The following is an 18244-nucleotide window of genomic DNA, read 5'->3' as shown; positions in this document are numbered from 1 at the left end:
AGGTAGATAAAATAAAATCAGGTAAAACAGTTGCAATGTAACCAAAAGCACTGAGCACAATAGAAATCCTGTGTTTTATTATTTGTCACACTACTTTAGCATCATTTTTTTTTTTTTAAAGATAGCTTTTACCACAAGGCTGTCAGGCTCCTAAAGTCAATTTAAACTGCTAAAACAAATGGACTAATTTCATATCTGTCACACACAAATCATGCACACACACTTCAGACCGTCTAAGGGTTTGCATTCTTATTTTTAGCTCTGGACTCAGCACAAGTATATAGACAAATTTCTATCTTAATGGTTATTTTCCTATTTTGATACTTTTGGTAATATTTTGCGCCTATTGTTTCTCCAGTGTTTTTAGTTTTTCTAATGTTGTGAATAGTGAGTTGACTGGTTGTTCTTGTCCAAAACATTTTATTGCATAGTTGACTGTGCATTAACCTGCATATGACAAATAAACCAATCTGATCTGATACTGCTTTGTCTCTAGGATGTGCCAACTGACAATTAAACACTCTTCTTACATGTATATGGAGGAATTATTTTATTTAAAAAAGTTCTGAAAAATGTATTGTGATGAAAGTAAAACCAGCAGACATATACAAGCTCTGATAAAATGTCAGTAATTATTACTTGAAACAACTTATTGAGACAAATACTTGACAGATTGTTGTATAGATACAGTTTCCAATATTAAAAATGCTTCATAATGTCTTCTCTCTAATGGCTTTTAGATGCTCCATGCACCTCAAGTGTGCAGACAGGAAGGTGAGGGTCTGTTAGCTGTGTCTGTGGCTGCTAGTGAAGGTCAGGTCAGCGGGGGCAGCAGGCAGTCTGCACTGGGGCCCGAACCGGGCACGGTGGTCTAAAAAAAGGACAATCTTGGGGGCCCTGAGTCCAGGGGGTCAATATGCAAATAGTAACCCCCGAGTGAAAAGCACAGAGCAGATCAATTTTCTCACATTACTCTCGCTTCCCATGTCTGTGAATGTGCACGCCTACACGCCACATAATGTTTTCATACTCAATGAAATTCAGTCTCGACAATAGAGAAGGCAGCTGTATTCCAACAAAGGAAGAAATATGATGCCATGCGTTAGCGTGAAAACAACCATGATGTTAATGAAACTTAACTGGTTTGATGTTAGAAATGACAAAAAACATGGCTTCTGCATGTTGGATCAAGCACTACAAATACACATACTTAATTTTTTACATTATGTTTTCACACACACGATGAAACCTTCCAATGTCTTTGTCATCTCAAGTGTCACTGGCCTGCCATTCTTATCCAGCACATGTGTAGCAGATGAAGTTCAGTTTTTCTGCCTCATTCAAGCCTACCCACTGCTGCCTCCCAGTGGCCTCAATGGCGCCACTGACACCACATTCATATTCCACATTTGGTCCCTCTCCTTCTACCCAGTTCTGGTAACAGCCCAAAGTCGACTTGGTCCAGAACCAAAATTTAAAGTTACAAGTGTAGCGTAGACCCAACCAAACGTGGCCTGTTGTGGCGTTCTTTGCCTTTTCTTCCACTTTGTGCTGAATGTCTTCGGTGGTGATATGGACCAGGTCAATATGATGCTCTCTGCAGTAACTCATGGCTTCAAGCCAGGTCATGTTTTCCTGGATTAGTATCAGGGTTTCTTTAGGAAGACAACAGAAAGAGACACAGCATATAAACCCAGAATTTTTATGCAAGGAAATGAACATAAAAAGTATGTGATATTTTAAACATACCCGGATGCAAACTTGGAGTTGAGGACTGTGTTGTGTTCTGGGCTGATGTTCCATTCGGTGCTGCTAATGTGGTTGCATTCACAGTAGTCTCTGGGGGTGGCTGTGCTGTTGTTTCTGTAGTTGCGGTGTTGAGCTCAGTGCCTGAGCCATGCGACACTGATTCTGTGGTGTTTAGTGTTGTCGATACACTGGCAGTGGTTGAAGCTGTGGTCGTAACATCAGTAGTGTTCAATTGATTGTTAGTGGTAACGGTGAAATTAAATGTTACCGTGACTCCTTGACTCGAATTTGTTGGCTGTTGATTTGTTGTACTGGGCCCCTGTGTACTGTTTTGAGTGGTGGTTGCTGCTGGGATTGATTTCAGTGCTGTGAAAAAAATAAAAATAAGACTCTGGTAGATGTAACTCTGTTATGTCTCATGTAAGATTACGAAGGAATGAAATATAGCTTAAATTCTACTTTGCTGACAGAAAAACATGTACATACTGAACACCAACTTACCCCCACGACAAATGAAATTGCGTTTTCCACTGCATTTCACATCATTCCACCGGCCTTCAGCTGTAAATACAGCAACAACACAATCCTGACCCTCGTTGTAATTGGGCTGATTGCGTCTCCAGAAGCGGAATGATGAGTTACTCCCATCCGACCATTTCCAAGGGTCTTTGAAGAGGCCTATTGACACATTTTGCGATGCAGACACATTATGCACTGCCCTATTCTCTTCTGCTGATTGTATGCTAACCAGATCAGATGACAAGCCCCTGCAGTGACTCTGCGCGTCCCTCCATGATTTTGTCTCGGCAACAAAGATTGGACCGCTGGCACCACCTGTAAGACCAAAGGTTTTTAAACACAAACTGCATTTAAACATACTGAAAATCTGCAATGTCGCCAATTTACTTACCATGACAAACAAAGCTTCTTCTAGTTCCACAGTCATCTTCAAACCACTTGCCATCTGGATCCATTGCTGCGCATGCATCCTCAGCTTTGTCCTTTGGTTCTCCCACTTTCCAGTTTAAAAAGTCAGTTTTTTGATTAGGCCGAGACCAGTGCCACTTCCTAACATGTCCAATCTCCAGTCCTATCCAGGCTCTAGGAGTCGAATTTGAAACTAAACTGATCAGACTGTTCATATCTGTTGAGTTGTGAATTGTTGCTAAGTCTGTGTTTCTCTCTCTACAATAACTCTTTGCTTCTTCATAGGACTTTTTAAGATTAATGAGATGAAAGTCGGAAGATCCCAGTGCGAAGGAGCAAAACACTGTGGAATGACAGGCAGTGTATTCAGTCACATCAGAACAGTAATAACAAAGACATTCTTGTGTAATATTTAGCTTTATTATACCACTAGTATGTATTTTTAAAACCTTGATATCTGCACAAATTGCACATACATTACATCCTACAGCCTGTATATAATGATACATGTGAGATCAGGAAAGCAGAATACAGGACTGAAAAAACGTGTACAAACCTGAAATAAAAGTCAGCGTTGAAGCCCTTCTCATGATGACGAGTCTGTTTTTGGTCGTGGCGATGGTAAACAATAAGTATAAAAAAACCTAACAAATATGATACTGTTCACTATTCTATATCAGAATGTTGTGTTACAGCCAGTTGCTGCTGTGGCTTTGAGCAGGTCAGTGTTTGTACAAAGAATGCCACTTGGCTTGTTAACAGACACCTCCTCCAGAACAACTTACAGGTCAAGCAGTTTTTCTAGTTTTTTTTTTCCACTTGCACAAACTCTATGGTGGGTAGTTTACTCGCTGCTGGCTGAGATGAAAAGATAAGAAAATTCTTACACCTGCCTTTACAGTTGGATAACTCTATAAATCTATAAAATACAATGACAATCTTAATTTCAGGTTACAATGAGAATGAGTCCGTGAAATCTACTCCATTAATAACGAGGCTAGTCAAGAATGCAGATGAGCGTGTCTGTTCTGACTGAAATAACACAAAAGCTGTCAAGGGATTGTAGCTAAAAGCAGGACAAAGTTTCATGAAACACATGTTCACTGAACTGGAGTTTCCAGTGACATACTGTTTTTTTTTTTTTTAAACTCTGTGCTGCAAAATGCTGCAAGAGCAATCTGCATCCAAGGATTTGAAAAGTACTGCCAGAAATGAACACCTCTTAAGTCATTCCTCAGAGTGAAGGAAAAACAGAGAGCAAAGATAGCTTTCAAAACAGAACACTGTGTTACATATTTTTGGATAGTGGAAAATATTACTGCAGAAAAATTACTAGAGCAAGAACAAGTTGTGCAATACTTTATACAGCCCTCCTGTCAAAGGCAAAAGCATTCCAGCTCCTCTTGTAGGTGTGGCAGTACAAAAACAGAAGAAAAAAAAGGAAACCGTACAATGGTGTTTTCTTAAGTGTTTTCTTCAGTGTTTAATTTACTACTGCCTCAAGTGTGTGACAGTGTATATATATATATATATATATATATATATATATATATATATATATATATATATATATATATATATATATATATATATGTCCTTCGTTGCTGTGTAGATGCTTTCTGAAGGTCATTTATTCAGTTTAAGAGCAATATATGATGGGGGAGGTGGGTGTAATTCATGCAAATATTCAATTATTTTGCTAATTTAATAAACACCAACCGTGACTTTAATTTTGATCCGACTAAATGGTAAATGAAGCACAACTCTGCTGCAGGGGTGTCATATGACAGAGTTGTTATGGGTGGTCCCATGAAACATTTTGGCTCAAGTGGGTAGTGGCACTGAGCCATCATGGCCTGTAAACAACAACAGCGTCAAACTGAAGTAAACTAGATCTGACTGTCGGCCTGCTGTCTACAGCTCGTCTAGATCCCGACAGACATAGAAGACTGGTTTCCAACAATGATTCGAAGGTGTGTCTGGTAAGTAAATCCAACCTTCAAACGACCATGAGCTATTTTGTCAACAGTTTTTTTCTTGCATCACGCTAACGCTAGCTACACTAGCTAAGTTAACCGCCGTTTAAGCTAACGAGCTAATCTTAGCCAGCAGGAAAACATTGCTCTCGTCGGGTGGATTTATTTAAGTGAGTCGATGGGTCTCGACTTTTAAAGCTTACACGTTTTAAGATGCTAAACGGAGATATATTCTAGCTTTACGCAGCTTTTTAAAAAATTATGCATCAGTCAGACGTCTGGCAACCAAAGCTAATGTTAGCTTGTGTTGCTTAGCTCGGCTCTCGAGCTTTTATGGATTTGCAGCTAGCTGGCTATCGGTAAAAGCTAACATAGGTCATTCTTTTGCATGTTGTGGTCAGTAATATATTTTGTTAATGTTAACTACTGAAAATACTAATGAAAACTAATAATATTTACGTGTATTTGCCGTGCAGTATTCACTTAATACTGTTCTTTACGGCGTAACGTTAATGCGTATCTTTAGCAAACGTGAAATGTAACTGCGATGCCAACAATAAACACTGAATAATGTAAACAGGTATTACTGCGTCGTAACGTATAGTTCCGTGTGAAACTATATATATGTTTTTTGCTATTTTTATCAGCTTAATTGGGACGAAAAAATCATGGATTTGCATTTAAGTGTAGCGGATTCATTACACAATGTGTTCGGCATCATATCCGTCCATCAAATAGCACCGAATTTTGATCATTTGCACAAGTATTACGCATCAGGTTAATGATTTTTGTTTTTTGCATGACCCGAATAGTCGATCTCACTGTGAATTGTACCTAAAGGGCTACAACTGTTGTTTTCTCCGTTAATTGGTTTGCACAATGTGAGATCTTCACGTGTTTTGTACTAACAATTCATAAACGATTTAAAAGGAGGCTATCCTTACGTTATTACAGTAATAAGTAGTAACAGTAATTAATAAGAAATTGACATTGTGTTATTCTATTATTGCTTCAGCTGTATTTGCAAAACACAGTTAAGGTGTTTTATAGCAAAGGCCCGTGTATGTTGCACAGCTAATAATATCCCTTTCTGTCCCCAACAGATTGATATCCTTCAGACGGGACATCATTCTCTCCAGCAGGTTGCTTTCACGCCATGTCCTCACAGCAGCCTAACAGCTCAGCCTCCAACAGCCCCACCAACATCTTGGGTTCTCCTTTTTCAGTCATCAGTCCCTCTCTCAACTCTCCAGTGGTCTCACCCTCTCTGGGCTTTGGACCTATCAGCAACAGCCAGGTAACCAATAGCCCCTAGAATGCATGTATCGATGTCATGGTGTGCCTGATTTGTTAGTTGGTTTGTTTGGGTACACTGCAGTAAGTCTGAGATATAACTTGATTTCACATCAAAATGGCATTTTGAAAAAAATGTAATTAGCAAATTGTAAAGGAAACAGTCCGGATTGTATGTTAAACTAAATGTCTGACAGAGGGTTTAAATTGTTGTGTTGGAATTTCATCCCGTGCTCCTTCTGTGATTGTCACATATGAAAATGTCTTATGTTGAAATGGCATATCTTAAATCTGTTACACAGTGAATGTTGAACTGAAGCTCGACGTTAAAAAAAGAAATATCCCAAATCAAATTGCAATATCTGTCATAAAGATTACAGTTCTGCTTTTCCCGCTTTTTTAACAATATGTACAATACTGGTCAATAAAAGGTGGATAACCCTTCTTACCGCAAGGCAAAGTATACAAAAACATTATCTGTAGTTCGTCAAACCAATACAAAGTCTCTGCAGTGACTTCATTTAATTACTCAACATTACAATGTTATACAGTTGTTTTATTCGGTTGCACTGTGTATCTAGATCTCTTCTTCAGCACCCATATCAGGGATGCACTCAATCAGCAGCTCAGAAGATGTCAAACCTCCGTTTGGCCTGAGGCCCATGCCAGCTCACAGCCCTGGAATAATGCTGTCTCAGAAACGTCTGTGTGTCATCTGCGGAGACCGCTCCTCTGGTGAGTGAATGTGCTAAGAACAGGGTTAGCCAACGTGAACCGTTGGCTACAGACTGTTTCATGTCATACCAGTTTGAGTGTGGATAATATCTTTCTGTCAGATGTTTTTTCTTGTGTTTCGTCACCATTTTCACAGGATGAATCTCTTATTAAGACTCATAAAAACACACAGTGCATCACAGACTGCTGCATTCACTTTGTTTTGATATCCCTACTGGCCCCTAGCGTTCAGTTTATTCATTTCTGTGTTTTACAGGCAAACACTACGGAGTGTACAGCTGCGAGGGTTGCAAGGGTTTCTTTAAACGAACTGTGCGCAAAGACCTGAGCTACACTTGCAGGGATAACAAAGAGTGCCTGGTCGACAAGCGCCAGCGCAATCGCTGCCAGTACTGCCGCTACCAGAAGTGCCTAGCCATGGGTATGAAGAGGGAAGGTATGCAAAGAGAAGCATCATATTTGAATATTTTCTTCATGTTAAGAGCCTGTATGACAATAAAGGTTTACGAACATGTTTTGTTGCGAGTTGTCGTACATGCAGTTATACAAGGGTAATGTAAATTGGAATTTTCTCTAACCAGGAGTTATGGTATGTTTTCAGAATTACTTAAACATTAGCAGTAAATTCGATTTGTAGAAATAATAAATTATGCCAACCATTCAAATAGTTTGAGTAATTTTGGATTCGTAGAGTATTTCTAACCCAGGTGAGAGAGGATGTGAGATTAAATTAGTGAAAGGGGTAGAGATGGATGTATTGGGGCTGGTTTATGTTACTAACCCCTCTCCATCTCTCCCCTTCATTTTTTTTCCTATTCTACCCTTTCTCCATCTTTCAATAGTGATCAAACATGTAAAGTGGATAAAAGAAGATGGAAGGGATGAGGGATGGATGAGTATGACATGAAAATCTTAAAGATACTGTACTTTAATGCTACTCAGAGACTTGGCCTGTTGTGTTAGAAATGCAAAGTTGAAGAAATTTCTGTGTGAAAATGGACCCAGGACTGAAGTAGACAGAGCAGCATACTGCCTTGTAATGATAGACTGCTTTATAAAAATGAAGCCGTCTGACAGCTGCAGTTCTTTGCTGAGTGTGTGTAAATGCATGTAAAATCTGATCTGGAGGGGATCGGCATTGAAGCAGGAAAGAATGTGAAGGATCGCTGTTTAGCAAAGGCCACTAGTTCACATTTACAGCATACAGCATACGGTATATGTCGTATGAGTGGTGATGCCTCTTCGCTAGATCCAAGCAGCTCTATTTTTGGTTGCTGGTTGGGGCAGATAGAATGTGTATGCTCTGTTTCATAGCCAGTTAATCACCTTTAAATGTCAGTGTCCAGTGGCTGCAGTTTCGTCAGGGTGCCGATATTTCAATGATCAGTGTTAGTAAACTAGGTCAGAATATGTTGGGATAGTTTTGTGGATTAGACAACAGCTTCTGTTGCTTATACCTCTTTAGGATCTCCATTGGAGTTGCTTTAGACAGTGTAGAACCTTTTCACTGCTGTTAAGTTTTTAACAAACTTAACATACTGGTCTGTAGCTTACACAGTTGTTCCCATGGTGTTTTTTGTGGACAGCAGTTCTCTGGAGAAATGTTGTTATTTCTCTAGGGATTGGGGTGGGGGGTAGATTTTTAGATGCATTGTGATTCTGTCTTTAACCGTGTAATGTTTAATTGTTGTGCATGTAAGGTACCTCAATACCTTTAATAACAAATGAATGCATGTTACTTTAACCTGCAACTGCACTTCTTGTTAATGAAAGTAAATTTGTCAGGCTTGTGTAATGTTAAATGTGCTATTTTGAATGTACAGTGTAGTCGAAAAAGTACAGTAATCAAAATTGAAGTGTAAAATGAAGTTTCATAATCAACTGTCCGAACCCTGAGTATACAGTGGCAAAAAGTATGCGTGAACCCTTAAAAATAACCCATTTTTCTGGATTAATTGGTCATAAAATGTGATGTAATTTTTAGGGCTGGACCCGAATATCCGAATATTCGGTCGTTGTGGTGGTATCTGAATATTAATTTTGAGAGCCGAATACTTGGAATACCTCCTGGCCCCCCGTCACCGCTGCAACCGCCACTGAGTAGCTTATCGGTGACGGTAAAGCATTGGTGACCTCTGGGGTCGTTACTTTTAATTGGCCAGTTGGCTGGCTGTATCACGCAGACCTACCAACTCTGACGTCACACTTCCCTTCGCCCGTGTTTGTAAGCAGAAGACAAAATGCCAAAGACGGAGATACCCATGCTAATGCTGTCGGACTCCAACGAAGTTTTAAAGTGTTCCGTAGCAGATTTACATTGATATTTAGCGTCATTACTCTGCTGCATAAACCAGAGTTGACATAGCTTCAGCAGGGGGACAGTTATCTTAATTATCCCGAGTCGATTAAGAGTCGTGATTCTACCAGCTAACAATAACTTCGGTACATGCTAATACGCAAATGCAGACAATTCCAAAGGGTTCACGTTTTCTTTTTTTTCCCCACTGTAAATCAAAGCTTGTGGAACTTGCTATAAAACATTGTCAGTCCAACATTCCTGTTATAGACAACATTAAATTTTTGTCAGGACGGCACAGAATCAGAATACGATTTTCTGAATGCAGCAACCCTGCAAAAAGACAGAGCATTTTACATGATATTAATCCTGAACTCACTTTGCATTTTCTTTTCCTGAGATTCTTAATTCTTCTGCTTCTGTATGTTTTTGTGCAATGCAGCGGTTCAGGAGGAGCGCCAGAGGAACCGAGAGCGTGAAGGAGAGCTGGAGTTCAGTGTCGGAGTGAATGACGAGATGCCTGTAGAGAAGATCCTCGAAGCAGAAACAGCTGTGGAGCAGAAGACCGAGCTTCACTCTGACGGAGGCTCTGCAGGAAACTCGGTGAGTGGATGGAACGTCGGAATCAATAGATGATTTGTTCTTCATGCCAGCACTATCAGTTTGGGTGCCAAGCTGATAGTGCTGCAAATAAAATGTGATTCCAAGTACAAATTTACTAAAATCCTTGTAAGCATTTCTTTTTCATGGCTCATTAGGAAATCACCATGTTGTCTTGTTCTGGTTTCAGCCCCATGATGCTGTTACCAACATCTGTCAGACTGCAGACAAGCAGCTGTTTGCCTTGGTGGAGTGGGCAAAGAGAATCCCTCATTTCTCTGAGTTGCCCCTTGATGATCAGGTCATTCTTCTGCGTGCAGGTATGAACAAAATGATCTGAACGGAACTGTGTTTTCAAAGTCAACACACAGAACATCTGTTATTTACACGAGATTGACATCTTATCAAGGTTATAACTTTGCATTTTTATCAGAGGCACATTATGAATGCTTCAATGTTCCAGAGAAGGCTCCTGATAAAGTAACCCTGTGCCACTTATTTAGGTTTTCAGTATTTTTTGCATATTTTAGTACATAACCTACATTTACATGTGCTTCCAAGTTAGAACACAAGGAAGTGTTTTTTTTATTCTAGTGAAAACTAATTTGACAGCAGTCAAAAAAGGCTGTTAGCCTGTCTTTTCCTGTTTAAACCTTGCACCGAAACTAGCTGCAAAACACTGTGGAAGTTAAAATATGTGAGAATTCCTAATTCACCGAGATGATGGTTGAAAATGACTTAAGCAGGAAATCTTTTACAGTTCTTTTGCAAGTTGTACTTTGAAAGCCAAGGCTTTTGAAAACATTGTGCTGTAGTCACTGTTGTTTGGGGATGTCCCACTGGGCTTTTTTGCCCAAAAGGTCAACTAGCAATAACAAATAGTTTGTAATAGTGTGTTGTACTGAGTCATTGACTCGCACTGAGGCACAGAGTCATAACCCAGTGGAAGTAAATCTCAAAGGGAACTGGTAGGCAGCCAGGAAACAGCTGCAACAGTAGGCATGTAACCTGATGTATCAGGCTCTTGGGGATGGTTTACAGTCACAGTCGAGAGCCAAACAATGTTTTTGCGTTGCTACTTCACTGTGATTTTATTTTGTACTAAAGCACAAATATTTTTCACTGCTATCATTTCACACCACTGTGTAAATGTGTTTCATTCGTCAGGGTGGAATGAGCTCCTGATTGCCTCGTTCTCCCATCGCTCCATTCCTCTGAAGGATGGAGTTCTTCTGGCTTCTGAGCTGCAACGTGAAGGCGCACACAGTGCAGGAGTTGGAGCCATTTTTGATAGGTACATCTACAAATAGGGGGAAAAAAGCATACTCAAGTGTCAGTTGCATGTAACTTGAATGACTTGTGTAATGTTTTACATACTGTATGTGTGGTGTCTAGTATGACAGTTTTTATTGATTGCAGGGAGAGTGTGCAGAGTGCAGAAGTCGGCGCCATATTTGACAGGTACTTTTATACTTTTGCAATATTAATGAGTGTCTTTAAGTAAAATAGTGTACATTCCTTTGATTTCTTTGTATTTTACACTGAATATTTTTTTTTTTTTGTCGTGACTTAGGGTTCTTACTGAGCTTGTCAATAAAATGAGAGATATGCAAATGGACAAAACAGAGTTGGGTTGCCTCCGAGCCATCGTCCTGTTCAACCCAGGTACTTGACACCGCAAGAACAACGAAACATTTGGATTGGAGAGTATACTTTGTTGTTTGGTGTCGGTCCTCAAACAAAAATATTTTCCGTATTTGTCCTGCAGATGCTAAAGGGCTCTCCAACACCAGTGAGGTGGAGCTCCTTAGAGAAAAGGTCTATGCATCATTGGAAGCCTACTGCAAACAGAAATATCCAGAGCAGCAGGGAAGGTAAAGGCCCTCAGCTATGACAAGCTCAGCATAGTCTCGTTGGGTCTGTTGTTTATCTTGTCAAGTGAAGTGATACGGTCTTTGTTCCGTGCAGGTTCGCTAAGCTCCTCCTTCGACTGCCAGCACTGCGATCCATTGGCTTGAAGTGCTTGGAGCATCTCTTCTTCTTCAAGCTGATCGGTGACACGCCTATTGACACTTTCCTCATGGAAATGCTTGAGGCTCCCCATCAGTTGTCTTAGATAGGAAACGCGTACTGTGGTTTAGATAGCTGAAGTCTGGGAAGCGGGCGTGGGACTGGAGTGGCACTTTAAGTTCTTTGAAGATTTGTCAGTTTGTCTCATTGCTGTCTACGTTACACTTCTTTAGTGCGGCACAGATTTGCTCTTTAGACCAAACCTGAGGCTTGGCATGATCTACAAGCTGGTGCTATATGTTGAGATAACTTCATGAGTAACTATGGTAAGACAAAAGTATTTTTAAAAATGTAAACATTTACATATTTCCCTCACAGGAGCTATAATTTGGGTAAAATTTTTTATATGAACTTTTTAAGACACCTCAGACATTAAGATTCAGTTGTTTCTCCAACTGAACTGATCCCTAAAGCCTGTTGTTTTTTAAAAAAAGAAGGGCAACCTGAATTATGAGTATGCATTAAGGATGTAGTCTTTTTATAAATTTGAATTCAAGTCAGATCTAAAAGTTTGTACCAAACGGTCGCTGGGTACTGTGTCCCGACAGCTCAGAGTTGACTTGTATCTACTGCAGATGATAAAATCCTACCAGTGACCCTGATAGAAGACAAGTCAGTGATTGAAACCATCAAGCCCAACTTGTCTGTGTTGATTGCGGATCAGCTTTATGTGTCTCGTATATAGAGTTAGTGTTGTTTACTTCTTTGCCATTTAAAAAAAAAATCTAATCACTTTGTGGTTAATGATTAGACTGCACTGCACACTTGCTATGTACTATTTCTAAAACATACTTTTAACAAACTCCTGGCCTCTAAACGGTCAGGGCGTTTGTCTTTTGGTGCTATTTCAGTGATAATTTGACCTTATCGGTGCAGGAAATGCATCGAACCACGAACCTAAGAATATATGCAAAAACGAAAAAAAAATTCCTCGTGTTAATCTTTGTTTTAAAATGTAGCAATATAAAATGTAAACTACATAAGCTTGTCAGTTATTCAGGGGTTTTACAAAGTAAATCATTTCTGGCGGTGGAAAGGGAATACTCCATTTTGTAATTTATCTATACAATTCTAAGGTACTGTGCAAAAGTAATTGTTCAGGGAAAATGTACATTGATAAATTTGAATTATGATCAGGAAATACAAATTATATAATTCTTAATATGTGCCCTTGTTTTTTAGTTTTCAGCTAGTATAAAGCAGAACATGTCTTGGGTTGCACTGGATTTGCTGAGACTGTTTCAGCTTTTTTTTTTTTTTGTGCTTTATTTTTTTTTTGGATGCTCAATTGTATTTCCTACCTTTCCCTCTTCTTTAGGTAGCTGTCTTGTTCATTGTAACGTCTGCAATTTATTAAAAAGCAAACCATAATTGCATTTAGATCCATAACACCTGTGGACATATAGGAATTTTAAACGAGATCAAATGAGGTCTGTATGATGGTAAACATCAGATGAGCTGTACTGGTGAACTTGTTTCTGTATGCTCTTGAACATAAAGTGACTTGAAGCATGGGTTGCGTGGACTAAAAAAATAAATAAAGAGGCTTAAGTTTTTTTTCTTGCTTTTTCTTGCCTAAAAGTGCAACATGTGATTTATTGCTATGTTTTCCCCTGGAAGAAAAAGGTCACTTTTGGGCAAACCAGCACAATTAAAGATGATTTAAAAAATAGTCAAAAGGATGTTTTAATGAGCCTTTTTATTGTGGTTGTTACATAGCTTTTGCTGTGGGCATACAGTGGGTACAGAAAGTATTCAGACCCCTTTAAATTTTTCACTCTGTTTCATTGCAGCCATTTGCTAAAATCAAAAAAGTTCATTTTATTTCTCATTAATATACACTCAGCACCCTATCTTGACAGAAAGAAACAGAAATGTAGAATTTTTTGCAAATTTATTAAAGAAAAACTGAAATATCACACAGTCATAAGTATTCAGACCCTTTACTGTGACACTCATATTTAACTCACCTGCGGTCCATTTCTTCTGATCCTCCTTGAGATGGTTCTACTTCTTCATTGGAGTCCAGCCGTGTTTAATTAAACTGATTGGACTTGATTAGGAAAGGCACACACCTGTCTATATAAGACCTTACAGCTCACAGTGCATGTCAGAGCAAATGAGAATCATGAGGTCGAAGGAACTGCCCAAAGAGCTCAGAGACAGAATTGTGGCAAGGCACAGATCTGGCCAAGGTTACAAAAGAATTTCTGCAGCACTCAAGGTTCCTAAGAGCACAGTGGCCTCCATAATCCTTAAATGGAAGAAGTTTGGGACGACCAGAACTCTTCCTAGACCTGGCCGTCCAGCCAAACTGAGCAATCGTGGGAGAAGAGCCTTGGTGAGAGAGGTAAAGAAGAACCCAAAGATCACCGTGGCTGAGCTCCAGAGATGCAGCAGGGAGATGGGAGAAAGTTCCACAAAGTCAACTATCACTGCAGCCCTCCACCAGTCAGGCCTTTATGGCAGAGTGGCCCGACGGAAGCCTCTCCTCAGTGCAAGACATATGAAAGCCCGCATAGAGTTTGCCAAAAAACACATGAAGGACTCCCAGACTATGAGAAATAAGATTCTCTGGTCTGATGAGACCAAGATTGAACTTTTTGGCCTTAATTCTAAGCAGTATGTGTGGAGAAAACCAGGCACTGCTCATCACCTGCCCAATACCATCCCAACAGTGAAACATGGTGGTGGCAGCTTCATGCTATGGGGGTGTTTTTCAGCTGCAGGGACAGGACGACTGGTTGCAATTGAAGGAAAGATGAATGCGGTCAAGTACAGAGATATCCTGGAAGAAAACCTCTTCCAGAGTGCTCTGGACCTCAGACTGGGCCGAAGGTTCACCTTCCAACAAGACAATGACCCTAAGCACACAGCTAAAATAACAAAGGAGTGGCTTCGGAACAACTCTGTGACCATTCTTAACTGGCCCAGCCAGAGCCCTGACCTAAACCCAATTGAGCATCTCTGGAGAGATCTGAAAATGGCTGTCCACCGTGTGATATTTCAGTTTTTCTTTTTTAATAAATTTGTAAAAATTTCTACATTTCTGTTTTTTTCTGTCAAGATAGGGTGCTGAGTGTACATTAATGAGAAATAAAATGAACTTTTTTGATTTTAGCAAATGGCTGCAATGAAACAGAGTGAAAAATTTAAAGGGGTCTGAATACTTTCCGTACCCACTGTAGACGCAGTAGAATCCGTGGTTTGTATAGCACTTTGTGTCCACAGTGATGTTATGGCACAGGCAGCAATGTGTGATGGGTTAAATTAAGAAGAAGAAAACGTTGAGTGCAATGAAATCAAAGGCTTCTAAGAGTTTCCACAGGAGTAGCTGGTAAATTTGATCAATGCGCGTTTCACTGCTTTTGTTGTCGTGACAGTCTGAAGTGAAAAAGCTTTTGTAACGTAAGCCCTACAGCTCTGAGAACCAAAGTGAACCTCCCTTTGTATCAAGCAGAAGTGACACTCTTTTTTTAAACCATGCATGGCTTGGTTTTCTTAAATTATATTTAGAATAACACTGCTTTTAGTCTATAATACACTATTCTACACATGGAGCAAAAAAATAAAAACAGAAGAACATAGAGACATTGTCATGACATGTACATCGTTTTACAGCATTCCCCTACGTCGCTTTGAACTTTATGAAAAAATCAGTACAATCCGGAAAACACAATGAGCTCTTCCTCCTGTAACTTCAGTTCTACTAGGTGGTGGCATGCTACACATTGAGTCTAAGGTGCTGAATAGTTTCCAGTAAATTCATAACAAAACAAAATGTAGTGCTGGTGTGATTTAATGTAGCTTTGACATGATGTGCTAAAATCTTTGCTCTCAATGGCTCTGTTTCCATCACAGTGAGATTTAGCGAGTGGGTAGGTTTACCTTGCAAGCTGCAAGCCATGTTAAAATCTGAACATGTTATAAATCCAGTCAAGGCCATTCCAAGTCGATTAATAGCACATCTAACTCATTATTAATTCAAAGACAGACCTATATAATCGAAAAAGTTGAACGGTGGGCTCCTTCGTATTCACTTCAATGCAGGGTTTAAAATCAGTAAACTATGGAGAGTGTATGTGCACGTATATAACCACTACGAATTTAACTTTTTCCCTGATGTTTGCATTCACAGTTACAAAATGAGGAAATACCCCACGTGTCCTGCAAATGACAAACCGAGATCTTTAGTGAAGCCAGTTGAACTACAGACTATTTTGAATTCTAACATTTTACCTATAGTTTAGCCCAAACGTAGCCATGACCTTGCCGAATTTGGACTTTTTTAGTTAATTTTTGTGGATCCAATAGGTTTCTTGTGGCTGGAAATGACATAAACGAGCAACAAAAAATGGCAAGTCACTACTAGTGATGTTGATGATATGTTTTTAGGAATCTTTGTTACATTTTTGCATGTCCAAAATGGATGTTACCCTTTGAAATTTTCACAAAATTTAAGAAAATGCAGCTTACATCCCATTCTCAATGATCCTGGGGATTTCTGCCATGTTTAAGAACATTCAACTTAGGGGTCAAACAATTCTAAATTTTGAAAGTGGATGTTCATACTAATTTTTACGGATTAAATAAACAGCAAGAGTAGGAGTTCCACAATATGAAAAATCTCAAAGGGCTGGTAGGACACTAAAAGTGGCTAAGCTAATTCAAATCCAGTGATTATTACCAAGACCGTACCGATAAATACTCAAAGCAGCCACTCAAACAGCCACTAAACAAGGCTGGTCTCCATGGACACTGATGAAAGAAGACTAAACTTCTCCAAAACCTTACCTAGCCCTTGCAAAAGCTCACCTGCACAAAGAAGAAACCTTTTGGTCATCAGTTCTGTGGTCGGATGACACGAAAATTGAATTGTTTGGACACAGGGATGTGGCACTGCAGTTGATTACTGAGAAAATGTCATTTCAGGACAGAAATAGTTCAATTTTAGACTTTACATCTCTTTCCAGCCATAAGAAACCTGTTGGTCAAATAAAAAAATCAGTAAAAAGCAACAATTTCGCCTGGGTATGAATGATTTTAAGCATAACTGTATTTTTTAAAAAATTTTTTTATCTACATCACGACTGGAGCGGAACTAAGCATGCCCATATTCTACAGTAAGGCAACAGGATGCAGCTAATGTGCATAGCCAATCCCCAAGTTGTCATAAATACGTTAAAGCTATTTTCATAACAATCTATCTGATCCAAGAGACCTAACATGGAGGAAACTTTTTTTTTTTTTGCCTAGACAAGATTAAAAACACTGGTTAAAAAGAAATCACAGCTCATGAATGATCTAATAGTCTCCTCACCCCCCCTCACAGACCGCACATCTGTAGCAACATTTTCATGATTATACGTCCCTGAAAACGTCTGAATAAATAACTGTCTCTGAAAGGCACTCTGAAATGTGCAGCTCATAGTTTCTACAAAATAAAACGACATAACTCTACGAAGATTGCTCTCTTGCACCTGCTGCGCTCGCCTTCAGTCCGAAAAGTGGGAATAGATCACATAATGCAGCTTGTCTACATTTGTTTAAGCTAAAAATGTTTGCATGACACAGCGTTAGCCTGAAACTAGTAGCATCACCAGTCACAGCAACTGAACCGTCCATAAACCAACATTCCGTCTCTGTTTTAATCGCTAAAAAATGTTCGCACTGTGATAAGTTCCTTCTTATCCGTGAAACAAACTCATGCACATCTGCGTTGAATCTGTCGGCTTTGATCGGACATTTAAAAACTGTGCTACTGTTGAATTGCTGGTTGAGTATAATTTCAGATTCAGATGTCAGAGTGGTTCATCAGTGTCGAGGATCTCACATTCCATTGATACCCAACTTTTACATCCAGTGCAATTGTTCCTTACTTGAGCACCTTCTTGAGCAAAAATGAAACACAAAACTACCACAGTAGTATATAAGAGAATAACCCTCTGCACAAAAGCCATCTATTCAATAGATGAAATGTCTTTCAGTCACGTTAAACACTTATTCAAGGGTGTCTGTACCGTGCTGCTATCCCTCTGGATTCAATCAAGGCCACAGAGATTGAAGCACTGCCAACCGTCTCGATGCCCTCAGCCTTTAAAAAAATACACTTTTACGGGTGTTTGTGTGCAACATCACGTTCGGAGGATGATTGCGATTAAGCCGAGCGAGTGCAGATCATCGGTGTTTATCCAGCAACAGTGAAGCTTAGTGGTTTGAATGCCGTTTCTGCTCTCTCTGCCCATCAGTTCACGAGTAAAATCGTGTTTATCCTCTCGCTGCAGGGAGAGCTTGAGTCAAGCCCGTGTAAATCAAACTCATAAAGATGAGATCAACTCATCAAAGCCGGGAGGGGGGGATTGTAGTGTCAAGCCGGAGTGGAGTAGGATGGAGGCATCAGGGGATGATGGGGGCAGTGAAAGGGCTTCCAGATGTCTTAGTGTCCAGCGGGATTCGGGAAGAGCTCACACCTGCATCTCCGAACCGCTGGACAAACCGAGAGCGTTCGCCTCCTCGGTGGTCAAACCGTTCTTCAGTGTCCTTCTCACTGAGGAATAACAAGAGAATGATGTTGAATAAAAGCATTATTTTGAAGCTC

At 39.8% G+C, this 18244-nt stretch overlaps 3 protein-coding genes across 9 annotated transcripts in view; 1 reads left to right on the top strand and 2 right to left on the bottom strand.

Annotated features, from left to right (window-relative positions):
* Positions 1 to 535: 535 nt before the first annotated feature.
* Positions 536 to 3525, bottom strand: LOC111588824 (macrophage mannose receptor 1). Its single transcript, XM_055013983.1, has 5 exons — positions 3233 to 3525; positions 2660 to 3019; positions 2251 to 2583; positions 1750 to 2115; positions 536 to 1655 (listed from the first exon to the last, which is right to left on the bottom strand). The coding sequence occupies exons 1-5, from the start codon at positions 3264 to 3266 to the stop codon at positions 1294 to 1296; spliced, it is 1455 nt and encodes a 484-aa protein (XP_054869958.1). The 5' UTR covers positions 3267 to 3525; the 3' UTR covers positions 536 to 1293.
* A 972-nt stretch (positions 3526 to 4497) lies between these two features.
* rxrbb (retinoid x receptor, beta b) lies at positions 4498 to 13202 on the top strand. 4 transcript variants are annotated; one of them, XM_023299384.3, is made up of 12 exons: positions 4498 to 4649; positions 5756 to 5949; positions 6527 to 6680; positions 6937 to 7116; positions 7523 to 7576; positions 9419 to 9579; positions 9767 to 9896; positions 10744 to 10870; positions 10996 to 11037; positions 11150 to 11241; positions 11345 to 11450; positions 11545 to 13202. In XM_023299384.3, the coding sequence occupies exons 2-12, from the start codon at positions 5809 to 5811 to the stop codon at positions 11690 to 11692; spliced, it is 1335 nt and encodes a 444-aa protein (XP_023155152.1). In that variant the 5' UTR covers positions 4498 to 4649; positions 5756 to 5808; the 3' UTR covers positions 11693 to 13202. The 4 variants fall into 4 exon arrangements, with proteins under 4 accessions (XP_023155152.1, XP_023155151.1, XP_023155154.1 ...); XM_023299383.3 differs by having other exon boundaries at positions 4498 to 4658; XM_023299385.3 differs by lacking the exon at positions 4498 to 4649 and adding an exon at positions 4681 to 4822.
* The window catches only part of fhod3b (formin homology 2 domain containing 3b), a 130552-nt gene continuing 125200 nt past the window's right edge, over positions 12893 to 18244 (bottom strand). For all 4 annotated transcript variants that reach the window (XM_023299403.3, XM_023299399.3, XM_023299400.3 and 1 more), the window contains one exon: positions 12893 to 18193. In XM_023299403.3, the coding sequence (XP_023155171.2) occupies positions 18111 to 18193 (83 nt within the window). In that variant the 3' untranslated portion in view covers positions 12893 to 18110. The remainder of the gene's footprint in view (positions 18194 to 18244) is intronic.

This window comes from Amphiprion ocellaris, chromosome 9 (assembly GCF_022539595.1).
Source record: "Amphiprion ocellaris isolate individual 3 ecotype Okinawa chromosome 9, ASM2253959v1, whole genome shotgun sequence".
Taxonomy (NCBI): Eukaryota; Metazoa; Chordata; class Actinopteri; family Pomacentridae; genus Amphiprion; species Amphiprion ocellaris.
This window is presented reverse-complemented; position numbering and strand designations above follow the sequence as displayed.

Bases quoted from the DNA above. Each gene is read 5' to 3' on its own strand.
- rxrbb (XM_023299384.3), top strand. From the start codon at position 5,809: ATGTCCTCACAGCAGCCTAACAGCTCAGCCTCCAACAGCCCCACCAAC. The intron at 9,897-10,743 runs GTATGAACAAAA...TTCATTCGTCAG, and splicing joins GGTCATTCTTCTGCGTGCAG to GGTGGAATGAGCTCCTGATT. The intron at 11,242-11,344 runs GTACTTGACACC...TTTGTCCTGCAG, and splicing joins CATCGTCCTGTTCAACCCAG to ATGCTAAAGGGCTCTCCAAC.
- LOC111588824 (XM_055013983.1), bottom strand. From the start codon at position 3,266: ATGAGAAGGGCTTCAACGCTGACTTTTATTTCAG. The intron at 2,584-2,659 runs GTAAGTAAATTG...TTGGTCTTACAG, and splicing joins AAGAAGCTTTGTTTGTCATG to GTGGTGCCAGCGGTCCAATC. The intron at 2,116-2,250 runs GTAAGTTGGTGT...TTTTTTTCACAG, and splicing joins CAATTTCATTTGTCGTGGGG to CACTGAAATCAATCCCAGCA.